Raw genomic sequence first — 13,193 nt, 5'->3', positions numbered from 1 at the left:
AATATGAGAAAGCAAGGTAGTTTTGGCCAGCAATAGTGACAGTAATCACAACATGCCATCATAATTGTCAAGAATTTTTTGCGATGTTATGGAAAAGGGATTTTGAGGAAAGATAACTAATTTCATTGTCATATTTTCTCATATACAATCTAAGATGTGAATAATGTTGAATTTTAAATAAAACTGATGTTTTAATTTTTTCCTTGAGACTTCAAGTAGCAATGAAACAATACTCTCTAATGAACTGAAAAGGATGTTGCAAAGTCACCAGTTTGGGGCTTCTGAGACCAAGTCCTCCATGGCCTCATTATAGTTCAGAGGAGCTTGGTGTTGCTTTTTGTCTCGGTCAACTTTGAGCCTTGCTTAATTCACAAAAATGTCAGGGAAACTACAGGTATAAAAGATGATCTTTCCTCTGTGCATGCACCTCAATGTGCCCACCATGTTGGGGTCACAGGAAGTTTCTTTGCTCCCTTAAGCCTCAAATGAGAGGAATGGCCTTGTCCCAAAGGGCTTTTACAATTAAAAGTATTTAAAGTATCAAGAAAGAACTGCAGATTTTAAGTGAAACTCTGTTAAAACGAAGCTTTGGTAGATTATAAGGCTTTGGCTTTTTTAACCAAAATAGTTACTTGAAGTATTTTTTTGGGTTGTGGGTGGTGATCGGTTGACTTTGTTCTGGTCACTGTGGTGCCTTCAACATACAGTACTAGGGAAGATATGTTACCACTTCTGGTTTTATTGACTCTGAAGTAGCGAGGTGAAGATTTTGAATTAAAATTTCTGACCATGTAGGTGTTTGCAAGAGCAAATAAGTAATCAATTACAAGGTCTCTTAGCTGTACAGTCAGTTTTTAGTCTAATGTTGTTGTTTTTAAGAAGCACTGTAGTTCTAGTAATTACAACTGTAACTCTATTTTTCTAATATAGGTACAGGAATTATACTCTCAGGAATTAGCAGAGAAGCAGAATTATTAACGTTTTGGGTTTTTTTTCAAAGCTACTGAGGGATTCTGCAGTGCAGTGTAAGAGCCGATTCCCCTTTAGCTAATGTGCTTTACTGAGCAAACTGAAGTGATACTGCCCTCCCCTGGATGGATTAAAGAGCTGTCATGCTCTCCATAAACCTCACTCGCTAGAAAAGCAGGAGACCCTTTCTTTACAGTAGAGAGCAAAAGATCGTTGATCAATGACTTACTTTTTTTTTTAAATCCAGTCATGTGGGGATTATTCAAGAGCACCAGCAAACAACTTCACAACCACTAATTCTCTTTAGTTGCCACACCCTTCAAGAAGTTGTTTGTATGACTTAAAAATCAAAAAAACTTGCTGATTTATGGTATACTGTATGGTGCTTTTACAGAAGGCCTTGCAATCTGACGTCTACTTCCCTTAACCGTGCATGCTAGTAATTCAACAGAAAAGATGAGCATTCTGTATGAGGTTTTTAAATGGATTTTCACTAGTGCTTTTAGTGTGGCAGACATTATCCAGGCAGTGAGGCTTGTTGAGGGATTTTATTGAGATTGATTTCTGGTGGTGTTGTTTTGTAATTAGCTACAACTCTGTTTGCCCTATCCCTTCCAAGTCGACTGATAGTAACAGTAATTCCAAAATACATTTATGACTTCTAGGTCCTCTTCAGAGTGTAAATTATTCCCAAATTCTTTATTGAGTAAACAGTGCTCCTCCTTTTAATTTTTTCCTTCTGCTTCATATTACAGTCTGTCAGCTTAGAAGTGACAATGGGACCAAGGAAGGCCTTTAATTTTGTTTCAATGTTCTATTCCTTCTGATTCTTTGGCTGTGCCAGTGATAACAAGAATGTCCAGGTGTCTCACACACAATCAGTGGAGGACCTGCCGTGCTTTCTCACCACACGCCGCGTCTGAGCCCAATTTGTTGTCCTGCACCACTGTCCTTACGTTCTTTGAACTGAACATACTTTTCTGGTTTTCTTTTGTCATCTGCTATGGTCTTGACAGCCTCTTACCTCTTCCTTACTCAAACCTTTCTCCCTTGCTAGGAGAAGCCCTATAATATAGTGCTTCTTATTTTCAGCTGGTGGAATGTTCCCTCTTAATGAAAAAGCTACTTGGCAATTATAACTTGTGTCCTCTCAGCAAATCCTGCTATCTGTTGGGTGTCTCTATTGATACCTAGCTTTGAAAGTTTGTTCATATTTTATTTTTTTAAAGAGTAAAAAGGTTGAGGAACCTGTGTCTTATTAAAGCTTTTTCTATCCCTAAAATTACAGAGATTAAAAAAAAAAAATTAAAACAAAAAATCAAAGAAATAAAGGTGTATGTCATGGTTTTATTTTACTTGACTTGCCAGTATAGCCACTGAGAGTTATTGCTATACACGAATTCTTCAAATCTTATGACTTCCCCTGTTTTCCTCAAGTTACATGCTTGGAGGATTTGTTCTTTAACTATTATTCTGATTATATGCCTAATGTAACTGCCTTAAAGGAACTGTGATGTCTGGCTGAAGCATCTAATTTAACTTTATCCTGGTTACTGTATAGGGAGGGAATAATTTATCATATTTATATAGAAGCTTAACTGAACAGCTGAGTTATTTACAACTTTTAAAAGGTCGGAAGCGCTTACTGTAGTCACAAGTTAAGAGCATTGCGTTTTACTGTGGGGAAACCTCTTAAATGAAGAAGAGAAAGCAAGACTCAAGAACACAGATTAAGAAACACTGCTTTAGAGTTCTTCCTGTCTTGTAAAACCCCATGAACCTTCTGGTTCTTGGTGTTCCATCAGAAATGTCAGAGCAGTAGAAGTCCACGTCTTCCGTATTGGAAACTTGATTTCTTTTATTTTTTCTTTAATTAAAAAAAGTTCTTAATCCTGTTGCTGTCTGATTATACCTAGTTAATGCAATTTATTATGGTTTATCTGGGCAGGTGTTTAATAATCTCAGTATCTTGATTATTTTGGGTATATTTGATTGTCAGATTTAATTAATGTGTCCTAATTAAATGACGTCTACAGGAACAATACTCTTTTCAACAGAAACAAATATATCTGAAAATGGAGGTGGTGCTGTGGGAAAATGAAGGGGGGGGTTATGTGTAAGCCTTTCCAGCACAAATTATAAAAAATGATGAATTTTTTTTGATTCTGTGTTATTCCAGCATTCCCACTAGTGAACTTAAGCAAAAGGGCTTTGCTGTTGACATCCATACTTACCGTAAAGTCAGATTTGTTGAAATTACAGCTTATGAGTTATATTACTTAAATCTGATTTTTATTTCTTTTTTCTTTTTTTTTTCTTTTCTAGACTTCGTAAAGTCAGATTTGTTGAAATTACAGCTTATGAGTAGACTTCGTAAAGTCAGATTTGTTGAAATTGCAGCTTATATTACTTAAATCTGATTTTTATTTCTTTTTTCTTTTTTTTTTCTTTTCCCTTCTTACAAATGGTTGTAAGACACTCTTGAGACCTGGGGCTTTTTTTTTGTCTTTCTGAGAGTAGTTTGTGTGTATTTCTGTGCATCTCTTTTCTCTTGTCAGTTGTATGCAGCAGCAACTGAGAGGTATAAGGGCTATAGCATTTTTACTTGAAACCTGGTTTCTTTGTGGAAAAAAACTGATATTTTAATGCAGATGTATGCAAAATACCTAATTTGAATTAGAATCTGGTTGGAATGAAGCACTGTAGAATCTGGTTCTACTTGCAGGCCAAAGGTTTCCCCTGGTGTGCATCCATAGAAGTTTAAGGCTATACATACTGCTCCAAGCATGAGTAGCATTCTGGTGTGTTTGTGTATATATATGTGATTGTCTTGCAGACTCCTGTGACGCTGGGTTCCAGGTCACTGGAAGGCTTCAGTTTGCAAGTTCATTTCTCTCTGCCAGCTCATGTCTCTCATCTGCTGCAGCACTAGCTATTATGCATACCTTGGTTTCAGGATGAAACACAAAGTTCCCTCTTTCTTCCTGCACTGCTTATTTTAATATATTCTGAGTGAATGATTTTCTAGTTAAAAAAATACAACCAAAACCCCCACATCTACTGAGAATAAAGAGCCCAATTTGTTGTCCTGCACCACTGTCCTTACGTTCTTTGAACTGAACATACTTTTCTGGTTTTCTTTTGTCATCTGCTATGGTCTTGACAGCCTCTTACCTCTTCCTTACTCAAACCTTTCTCCCTTGCTAGGAGAAGCCCTATAATATAGTGCTTCTTATTTTCAGCTGGTGGAATGTTCCCTCTTAATGAAAAAGCTACTTGGCAATTATAACTTGTGTCCTCTCAGCAAATCCTGCTATCTGTTGGGTGTCTCTATTGATACCTAGCTTTGAAAGTTTGTTCATATTTTATTTTTTTAAAGAGTAAAAAGGTTGAGGAACCTGTGTCTTATTAAAGCTTTTTCTATCCCTAAAATTACAGAGATTAAAAAAAAAAAATTAAAACAAAAAATCAAAGAAATAAAGGTGTATGTCATGGTTTTATTTTACTTGACTTGCCAGTATAGCCACTGAGAGTTATTGCTATACACGAATTCTTCAAATCTTATGACTTCCCCTGTTTTCCTCAAGTTACATGCTTGGAGGATTTGTTCTTTAACTATTATTCTGATTATATGCCTAATGTAACTGCCTTAAAGGAACTGTGATGTCTGGCTGAAGCATCTAATTTAACTTTATCCTGGTTACTGTATAGGGAGGGAATAATTTATCATATTTATATAGAAGCTTAACTGAACAGCTGAGTTATTTACAACTTTTAAAAGGTCGGAAGCGCTTACTGTAGTCACAAGTTAAGAGCATTGCGTTTTACTGTGGGGAAACCTCTTAAATGAAGAAGAGAAAGCAAGACTCAAGAACACAGATTAAGAAACACTGCTTTAGAGTTCTTCCTGTCTTGTAAAACCCCATGAACCTTCTGGTTCTTGGTGTTCCATCAGAAATGTCAGAGCAGTAGAAGTCCACGTCTTCCGTATTGGAAACTTGATTTCTTTTATTTTTTCTTTAATTAAAAAAAGTTCTTAATCCTGTTGCTGTCTGATTATACCTAGTTAATGCAATTTATTATGGTTTATCTGGGCAGGTGTTTAATAATCTCAGTATCTTGATTATTTTGGGTATATTTGATTGTCAGATTTAATTAATGTGTCCTAATTAAATGACGTCTACAGGAACAATACTCTTTTCAACAGAAACAAATATATCTGAAAATGGAGGTGGTGCTGTGGGAAAATGAAGGGGGGGGTTATGTGTAAGCCTTTCCAGCACAAATTATAAAAAATGATGAATTTTTTTTGATTCTGTGTTATTCCAGCATTCCCACTAGTGAACTTAAGCAAAAGGGCTTTGCTGTTGACATCCATAGACTTCGTAAAGTCAGATTTGTTGAAATTGCAGCTTATATTACTTAAATCTGATTTTTATTTCTTTTTTCTTTTTTTTTTCTTTTCCCTTCTTACAAATGGTTGTAAGACACTCTTGAGACCTGGGGCTTTCCCTTCTTACAAATGGTTGTAAGACACTCTCGAGACCTGGGGCTTTTTTTTTTTTTTCTTTCTGAGAGTAGTTTGTGTGTATTTCTGTGCATCTCTTTTCTCTTGTCAGTTGTATGCAGCAGCAACTGAGAGGTATAAGGGCTATAGCATTTTTACTTGAAACCTGGTTTCTTTGTGGAAAAAAACTGATATTTTAATGCAGATGTATGCAAAATACCTAATTTGAATTAGAATCTGGTTGGAATGAAGCACTGTAGAATCTGGTTCTACTTGCAGGCCAAAGGTTTCCCCTGGTGTGCATCCATAGAAGTTTAAGGCTATACATACTGCTCCAAGCATGAGTAGCATTCTGGTGTGTTTGTGTATATATATGTGATTGTCTTGCAGACTCCTGTGACGCTGGGTTCCAGGTCACTGGAAGGCTTCAGTTTGCAAGTTCATTTCTCTCTGCCAGCTCATGTCTCTCATCTGCTGCAGCACTAGCTATTATGCATACCTTGGTTTCAGGATGAAACACAAAGTTCCCTCTTTCTTCCTGCACTGCTTATTTTAATATATTCTGAGTGAATGATTTTCTAGTTAAAAAAATACAACCAAAACCCCCACATCTACTGAGAATAAAGGCTTCCTTGGCACCATTTTTTTCCCCCCCTTGTTTGTCTGGTTACAAAGGAAGGTGGCTTGTTGGGAGCTTGACTCCACTGGAAAACAGCACATTTGGCAATTGCTTGGGAGGAAACCTTCACAGTAAAATAGAAGTTTGTGATCCAAGGTGGTTGTTGTGGTATAGCTTGGAAAAACAAGATAACTTGTGTTCTAATTGCAATTATCCTAACCATATTATTTTTAATTTCTTTTTTTCAGAGCCATAAAATTGATATACGGACAAATGGTGGCAAAGTAATTGGTCTTGGAACGCTTTATGGAAATACAGATATTCATGCAACAGAGAAGGGTGTAAGTAAGAAGTAAAACTTTCTCTTCAGTGTCTTATTCAGCTTATCTGTTGCAAAATGAATAAAGTTTGAAGAATGTGTTGAAGAATATTTAATGACTCTCACTGGTTGATTGTCATTTCACTGTTAACTTAAATTTGTCTGTTTAATTATGCTATCTTATACTTGGTTTGGCTTAGTAAGCAGACTCTACAGAAAGAGCAGTAATAAGCATGTGATCATTCCATCAGCACAGAGGTTGTGCCAGTTGATACAACTCATCTTTAACAAGCTTTAATTATGTAGACCCTCGCACAACACTTTAAACTTTTTACTTGATACCTAGACACCTGGATTCTGCAAGTTCATTTTAGTATCTCAAGAATAGTGGCTTGATATTTGTACATGCTGTACACTTCCAGCATTATGTAGTTGTAAGTATGGAAGAGTAGAAGACTTATATATGCAGCTGAGGAAATATAATCACATGTAATCTTGTTATGACCTGCAGTGAGTAAGAATCATGAACAGGAAAGTTTCATAGAGAAGTAGCTTGCCTTTTTCAGCAGATGGCAGTATGAGACAAACCTCATGCTACTCTAATCTGGTTTCGTTTCTTGCCATAGGCAGTCAATTCTCCATGTTTTAAAATAGTATAGAGCTAGGCTCCCTACATAATACTACAGTTATCACACCAAGTCTGGGTTTTAGGCTCAGCGTGAATGCTTAAGCATCACAATGTCTGTGAAACTGGTTGCATTAGGACTCATTAGATCTGAAGCGTTGCTATATGAACATGTGGAGCCAAGCCAAGTAGCTTTGATGCATGCAGTACTCTGTCAGAATCAATAGGTACCCTTCAAACCAGCAGCACTGGGAGGAACCAGAAAGAGCACAGGTAGCTCTCCCTAGCCACAGATAGAATTGAGACCAAGCTGTTAAGTTCTAGGAGTCCAAAATCATCTGTTGTACCCCTTGTAAACTGGGTTCTGAGACTGTATGTTCAGTTACATAGAGGCAGCTGTGAGCTGTTCTTAATGTCGTGCTGTAAACTAAGCAACTTGCCATTGATTTTTCCAAAAACTGTCAACATTAAATTGCCTGCATTTTTTGTAGTGCGTGCTAGCCTGCCTTTTATGTGCAAAAGAGCCAGAGGCTGCTGTAGCTGCACTGTTGTTGGGGGTTGTTTGGTTTGGACTTGTTTAGTCAGGCGATAAGGAGGCTGAGGGGAGACCTTTTCGCTTGCTGGAATTATCTGAAAGGAGGTTGTAGTGAGGTGGATGTTGGTTTCTTCCCAAGTTACAAGCAGTAGGATGAGAGGAAATGGCCTCAAGTTGCACCAGGGGAAGTTTAGATTGGGTATTAGGAAAAATTTCTTCACTGAAAGGGTTGATAATCATTGGAACAGGCTGCCAATAAATAGTTTAGTTCCTTCTAAACTCATAGATCTTTCTCTCTCCCTTCTCGGAGTTTTTCACAGTTCCATCCAGAGAAGTAGTTGAGCCACCATCCCTGGAGGTATTTAAAAGACGTGTAGGTGTGGCATCTAGGAAGATGGTTTAGTGGTGGTGTTGGCAGTGTTACGTTTACAGTTGGACTCGAAGATCTTAAAGGTCTTTTCCAATCTAAATGATTCTGTGATTGATAGTTCTTCTGACTTTTTTCAAACACCCTGTCCTTCTGAAATAACAAAACAAACTTCATGCAGATTAAGTTGAAGTGCTTCTTTGTCAGCATAAATTTTTGTACATTCTGTAATATTGCTGGAAGTTACTCTTACAGTTGTAACGTTATAGTAACTCCAGTGAAGTGAGTCATTTTAACAGGAATTTACAGCTATGGAATAATAGCAGTTTTGGCTTATGTTATTGAACTTGTCACAAATCCTGATTTAGAATCCTGTTGCCTGCACCAATTTGTCATGAAAGAGAAGAATGCACCTCACTCAAAAGAAGCAATAGGTTTTATTGGGGTAAAAATAATAATTTGACAGTTCAATAAATTTGATGAAATTTAACAAAGTCTAATAGTGGTTTACCGAGGTTCAGTAAGTTCTATGGTAAGTTTCACCTTATTAATTGCTGCATGGAAGAAACATACAAAGGAAAATGGAGTTAGAATTGAGTTAGAATGATTCATACAGGGACCAGAGACAGAGAAGGGTAAGGGAGACCTTCACATTGAGTTATGAGGTTCAGTGTGGACCCCTTCGCTTTCTAAACTCCTGATGGAACTTAGGTGCGGCCATGTCTAATCTTAGCCTCAGAGTTGGACAACGGTTTATGTCTAACAGAATTATCTATACAAAGTTTATAATAATTAATAGCTACATGCATAACTAATGTTTCAACAGCATGCTATCAGTCACTGACTAAAGATCTACTGTTGGTAAAAAGTCTCTCTGCCTCAAGGAGCAACCTTGAGAGATGTTCCAGCTCAAGGGGAGATCATAGCTCTGCTGCCTACCAGGGAGAGTATAAAGAAGGCTCACTTAGGTTGTCAAATTTATGGAGTAAGGTGGTTGGCTCATAGTCAAATTACATGCAATGGGCAAGGTATGCATTAGACTCCTTGTATCTACAACTTTCTTTGTTCCTTGATAAATGAGTCTTGGAAAAGCCACCTGCTATTCATGTGTTAATCGCATGATCAGTGTCCCAAGCTCATATGTATTGATGCTTACTGTGTCACTACTCCTTTGTGGGTTTTCAGTAATCTGCTCTGGGGAGACATCACTTGTAGTACTGCTTCCAGCTTTGGAGTCCTCGGCACAAGAAGGACATGGACCTGTTGGAGCGGATCCGGAGGAGAGCCACAAAGATGAACAGAGGGCTGGACGCCTCTCCTATGAAGACAGGCTGAGGGAGTTGGGGTTGTTCAGCCGGGAGAAGTCTCTGGGGAGACCTTAGAGTAGCCTTTTGGTTTCTGAAGGGGGCCTACAAGAAAGCTGGGGACAGAGTTTCTACAAGGCTGTGTAGTGACAGGAAAAGGGGTAGTAGCCTCAAACTGGAAGAGGTTAGAAACTTTTCATTATAAGGATGGTGAGGCACTGGAACAGGTTGCCCAGGAAAGCTGTGGATGCCCCATCCCTGACAGTGTTCAAGACCAGGCTGGAGGGTGCTTTGAGCAACCTGGTCTAGTGGGAGGTGTGTCTCTTTGCATGGCAGGGGGGTTGGAACTAGATGATCTTTAAGGGCCCTTCCAACCTAAACATTTTACAGGCCAAGAACGGCCCAGCAGTGGCTCAGGCCTTCACCTCCTTTGGAGCCAGTACCAAACTACCGCTAGTTTAGTTAAGCAATCGAGTGCATCTGTCACAGCTTCTCATTAACAAACTGTGCTGTGTCGTTAGGAAGAGCAGTGTGAGATACCCTTTCTCAATTGCCACTTCAGTTCATAATCCATTAGCTTTATGACTGCTGTGTGTGTTTGTATGAGATGTTTCTTCCATCAGCTGCAGTCCCCATTATGTAATTAGGCTCTGTCAGCATTTCCAGCCCCCTCCCAGAGGTGGGGAAGGAAAGGATGTGGTAAGGAACACCAAGCACTTGAGAAGCAGGATATTTTTAAGGAGAAAAATGAAGAAGACACTAGTAAAATATTTGAGCAAGGATAGCACAAAAAGGAAGACCAAGAAGAATATGTGAGGAAGGAGTTCTTTCTCACAGAATCACAGAATTGTCAGAGTTGGAAGGGACCTCTAGAGATCATCTAGTCCTACTTAAATAGTCATATTTAAACATAGCAAGATACTAGTTTTTATCTTGAAAATGTGCTCAGGTGCAAAAACATTCTCAGTCTGATTTACAAGGATACACTGACACTTTTTCTTTAAATGGTAAGAAACTGATGGAACTTGAGCATGTGGTCAATCTCAGTAACTGCAATTCCCAAGGCTCTACTCTCAAGGGAAGGAATTTTTCCACAAAAACCTGGTGGTTCAATGGACAAAAATAATCAAATTTGTTTGACAGAGGAGTCATTAGCTAATCTGTGCCACAGGAACTTTTCTGTAATGCTTGTTTAGTGGACCCAAACATCTGTGTTCTGCCAAAAACTCATAAGAGTTAAATAATTTGGGATCGAAAACATATTTAGTCTTGGTATAAACCAAACTTTTTTTATGCTTTCCCTATCTAGAATACTTTTTTAGTCTTGTACTTGAGCAGTCTGACTTCTTTCCTGTGATTTGGGTTATTCTGAAACAAATGTTCATTGTATTGGTAGTTTTTTTTATTTTTTTACAGTAACTAGGTGACGCGGTACTTCTTTTTATCATGTGCTAAGATAACTCTTTTTATTGCTGTGCTGCTTTAAGAAAAGTAGCTAAGGCTGGTAAATAAGATGAGTGGGTATGTGAACTTGTTTATAATGAAGCACTTCATAATATTTAAATAAGAAGACCATCTAAATAATGTCAAAACTTGCATACCCTGGTAACAGATATAGCTTTTTGAGCTTTTCTTTTCCAATGCAGGAATGCCCCAAGGCACCCAAACTATGCAGATATTTTTAATTTATCCCACTCACGACCTTAAAGTGTGCTGTGCTCTATTTTCGTTGTGCTGATAGCAATGATGGCCCTGCTAAAACTTGAAAGGTTCTTTGCAAGTCAGTTAACTCTCTTCAGAACATATTTAGGTCATAGACCCTAAAATGACAGGTTTGGTTTTTTTCCCTTGTTGTTTTGGCCATATGCCACAGCAGGTTTGCACTTTGCCGTTGTGGGTGAGAGAGTAGTGGAATATTCTGTTGGAAACATTCCTAGGGCAGATGCAATGTAAACTTATGTTTAAGGTCTCTGCTTGTTAGAGTTTTGTTAGAGGCATTGAAAAATTTAAAAGCTGAATTGCTGTCACTTCTAGTAGTAAAAAATTATGCCTTAATATCTTTGGGTTTGTTTATTGTTGAAGCTTAGATTTTTGTATCATAGTTTTAAGCAGAAGCGTTTGATTGTAGATATTGACTGTTGTATATCTCTAATTCTAGCACAGCACTTCGATCCCCACATTTTCTTAAAGTGGCTTATGTCCTTGGAGACTTACTTTGTTTGGTAGCGTCATGTAAAAAAGTATTAAGGCAAGTCATAAGATTACAGAATAGACTATTAAGCTGTAAAGACGGCATAAAGCTGAGTGTGTGCGTATTGGTAAGGTTACAGTTTCATTTGGCTGTCATAGTCCATACTAAACCAGCTTCTTTAGCTCACTTCTTGGGATACAGTAGAGCATGGAGTTTGCACAATACTAGCTGATGTTTGTCAGAATACCTCTTACTTTACCCACATCTTATTCTTTATGTAATATAACACTGGAAGGGTCGGTAGACTTCTTTTTTTGCATTTACTTTTTTCCTCAAGATGGCAATGCTAAAATGACAAAGTGGATTTAAACATAATTTGACATAGGGCACAGTTTGATCTCGGAGGCCATATATTATTTCATGTAATTAATAAGGATTTTGTGTAATTCACTTAGTCTGCATCAGAAAATTAAAAACAAGTTGAGTGGGAGTTGTGAACTATTGCATGATTACATCATAAATCAAGTTTACCTGAGGAAGATAGAATTAAACTCATATGGTAGTTGCACAAGCCCATGATCTGTTTTGTTCAGATAGGTGTAGGTTATGTCACACCACTGGTTACTTGCACATAGATAATCTCATCTATCACCTTTTATTCCCCAATTGTATCCATAGGGCAACTTTTAAAATCTTACCCTTTCTCTCAATTTCTGTTGAAAAGTAGAAATGGTGATCTTATCCCTCATTTTTCAAGACTTTGTATAGCTTGAGGCTTAAGTCCAAGAACAGAGGCCTGAGTGACCAAGGTGATGTGAACAATTACACTGAGAAAAAGAGCAGCTGTGGCTTTTTTGCATACCTCCACCAAAGCAATGTCTATGAAGTTACATTCAGCTGTTTATGCAGATTTTTAATAAAGACAGTGGATGTTTCAGCGTATGGTGGCATAAAACTGTTTACCAATGCTCTAAGTGTCACAATGTTGTATGGACCTTAAGCCTTCATTATTAAAGCTAATCCTTTTTTAACTTTTCAAAATGAAATGTTTCGGTTTCTAAAAATAAGTCAAGGTGGTTTTCATCCATTTGTGACTATCTGGGTTCTTCACCTGTGTGATAGATGTAATAATTCGTAGGAATGTTGTAAAGAATCATTAACTTATTGGTCAGAGTTCTTGGATGAAAAGGGTTTTTGTTTTGTCTTGTGTAGCTTTTAACTAAGAACTTGATTCTGTTTGTTCTGCACCAACAACTGCTTTCCATTTGTTTTGCCTCTAATACTGTTACTTTCCTCTGCCTTTTCAAACTGATGACAAGTTTTCTATTATGTTTGTTTCCTTTAGAGTGTGAATATAGAGAAGCTGCAGGGGACATCCATCAACATATCTACTGAAGATGGGCTGCTGAAAACTAAGTATCTCTATGCAGAATCATCATCTCTGTCTTCAGTAGCTGGTGATATTCTGCTGGGAAGTATTCATGGTAAGAAGGAAATGCTGTCACAAATTTAGGTGCTTTGAGGGTATTCATAATGTTCACAGTAACAAATGGTATAGACTATCATTGAATCAACTGTGCACAGTATATGAACAGAAGAGTTCTGTATTTGTTAGAGACTGAATTGATGAGAATTAATTTACCATATAGCATACTGTATTTATTTTTTAAAACAATTTTATAAGCACACTCGTGAAATAGCAAGAAGTGTGTATTATAGAAAGAAATACATTGCACATACTAAGGATCTCAAAATAT

The 13,193-nt window shown here is 37.5% G+C and overlaps 1 protein-coding gene across 1 annotated transcript in view; it reads left to right on the top strand.

Moving 5' to 3' along the window:
- The window catches only part of FAM185A (family with sequence similarity 185 member A), a 67,048-nt gene that overhangs the window by 9,021 nt on the left and 44,834 nt on the right, over positions 1 to 13,193 (top strand). The window contains exons 3-4 of the mRNA XM_014964336.1: positions 6,344 to 6,436; positions 12,782 to 12,920. Of these exons, the coding sequence (XP_014819822.1) occupies positions 6,344 to 6,436; positions 12,782 to 12,920 (232 nt within the window). The remainder of the gene's footprint in view (positions 1 to 6,343; positions 6,437 to 12,781; positions 12,921 to 13,193) is intronic.

Source organism: Calidris pugnax, unplaced genomic scaffold, assembly GCF_001431845.1.
Source record: "Calidris pugnax isolate Ruff unplaced genomic scaffold, ASM143184v1 scaffold44, whole genome shotgun sequence".
Lineage (NCBI taxonomy): Eukaryota > Metazoa > Chordata > Aves > Charadriiformes > Scolopacidae > Calidris > Calidris pugnax.
Note: the sequence above shows the minus strand (reverse complement) of the source record. Positions and strands in the feature narration are given on the sequence as shown.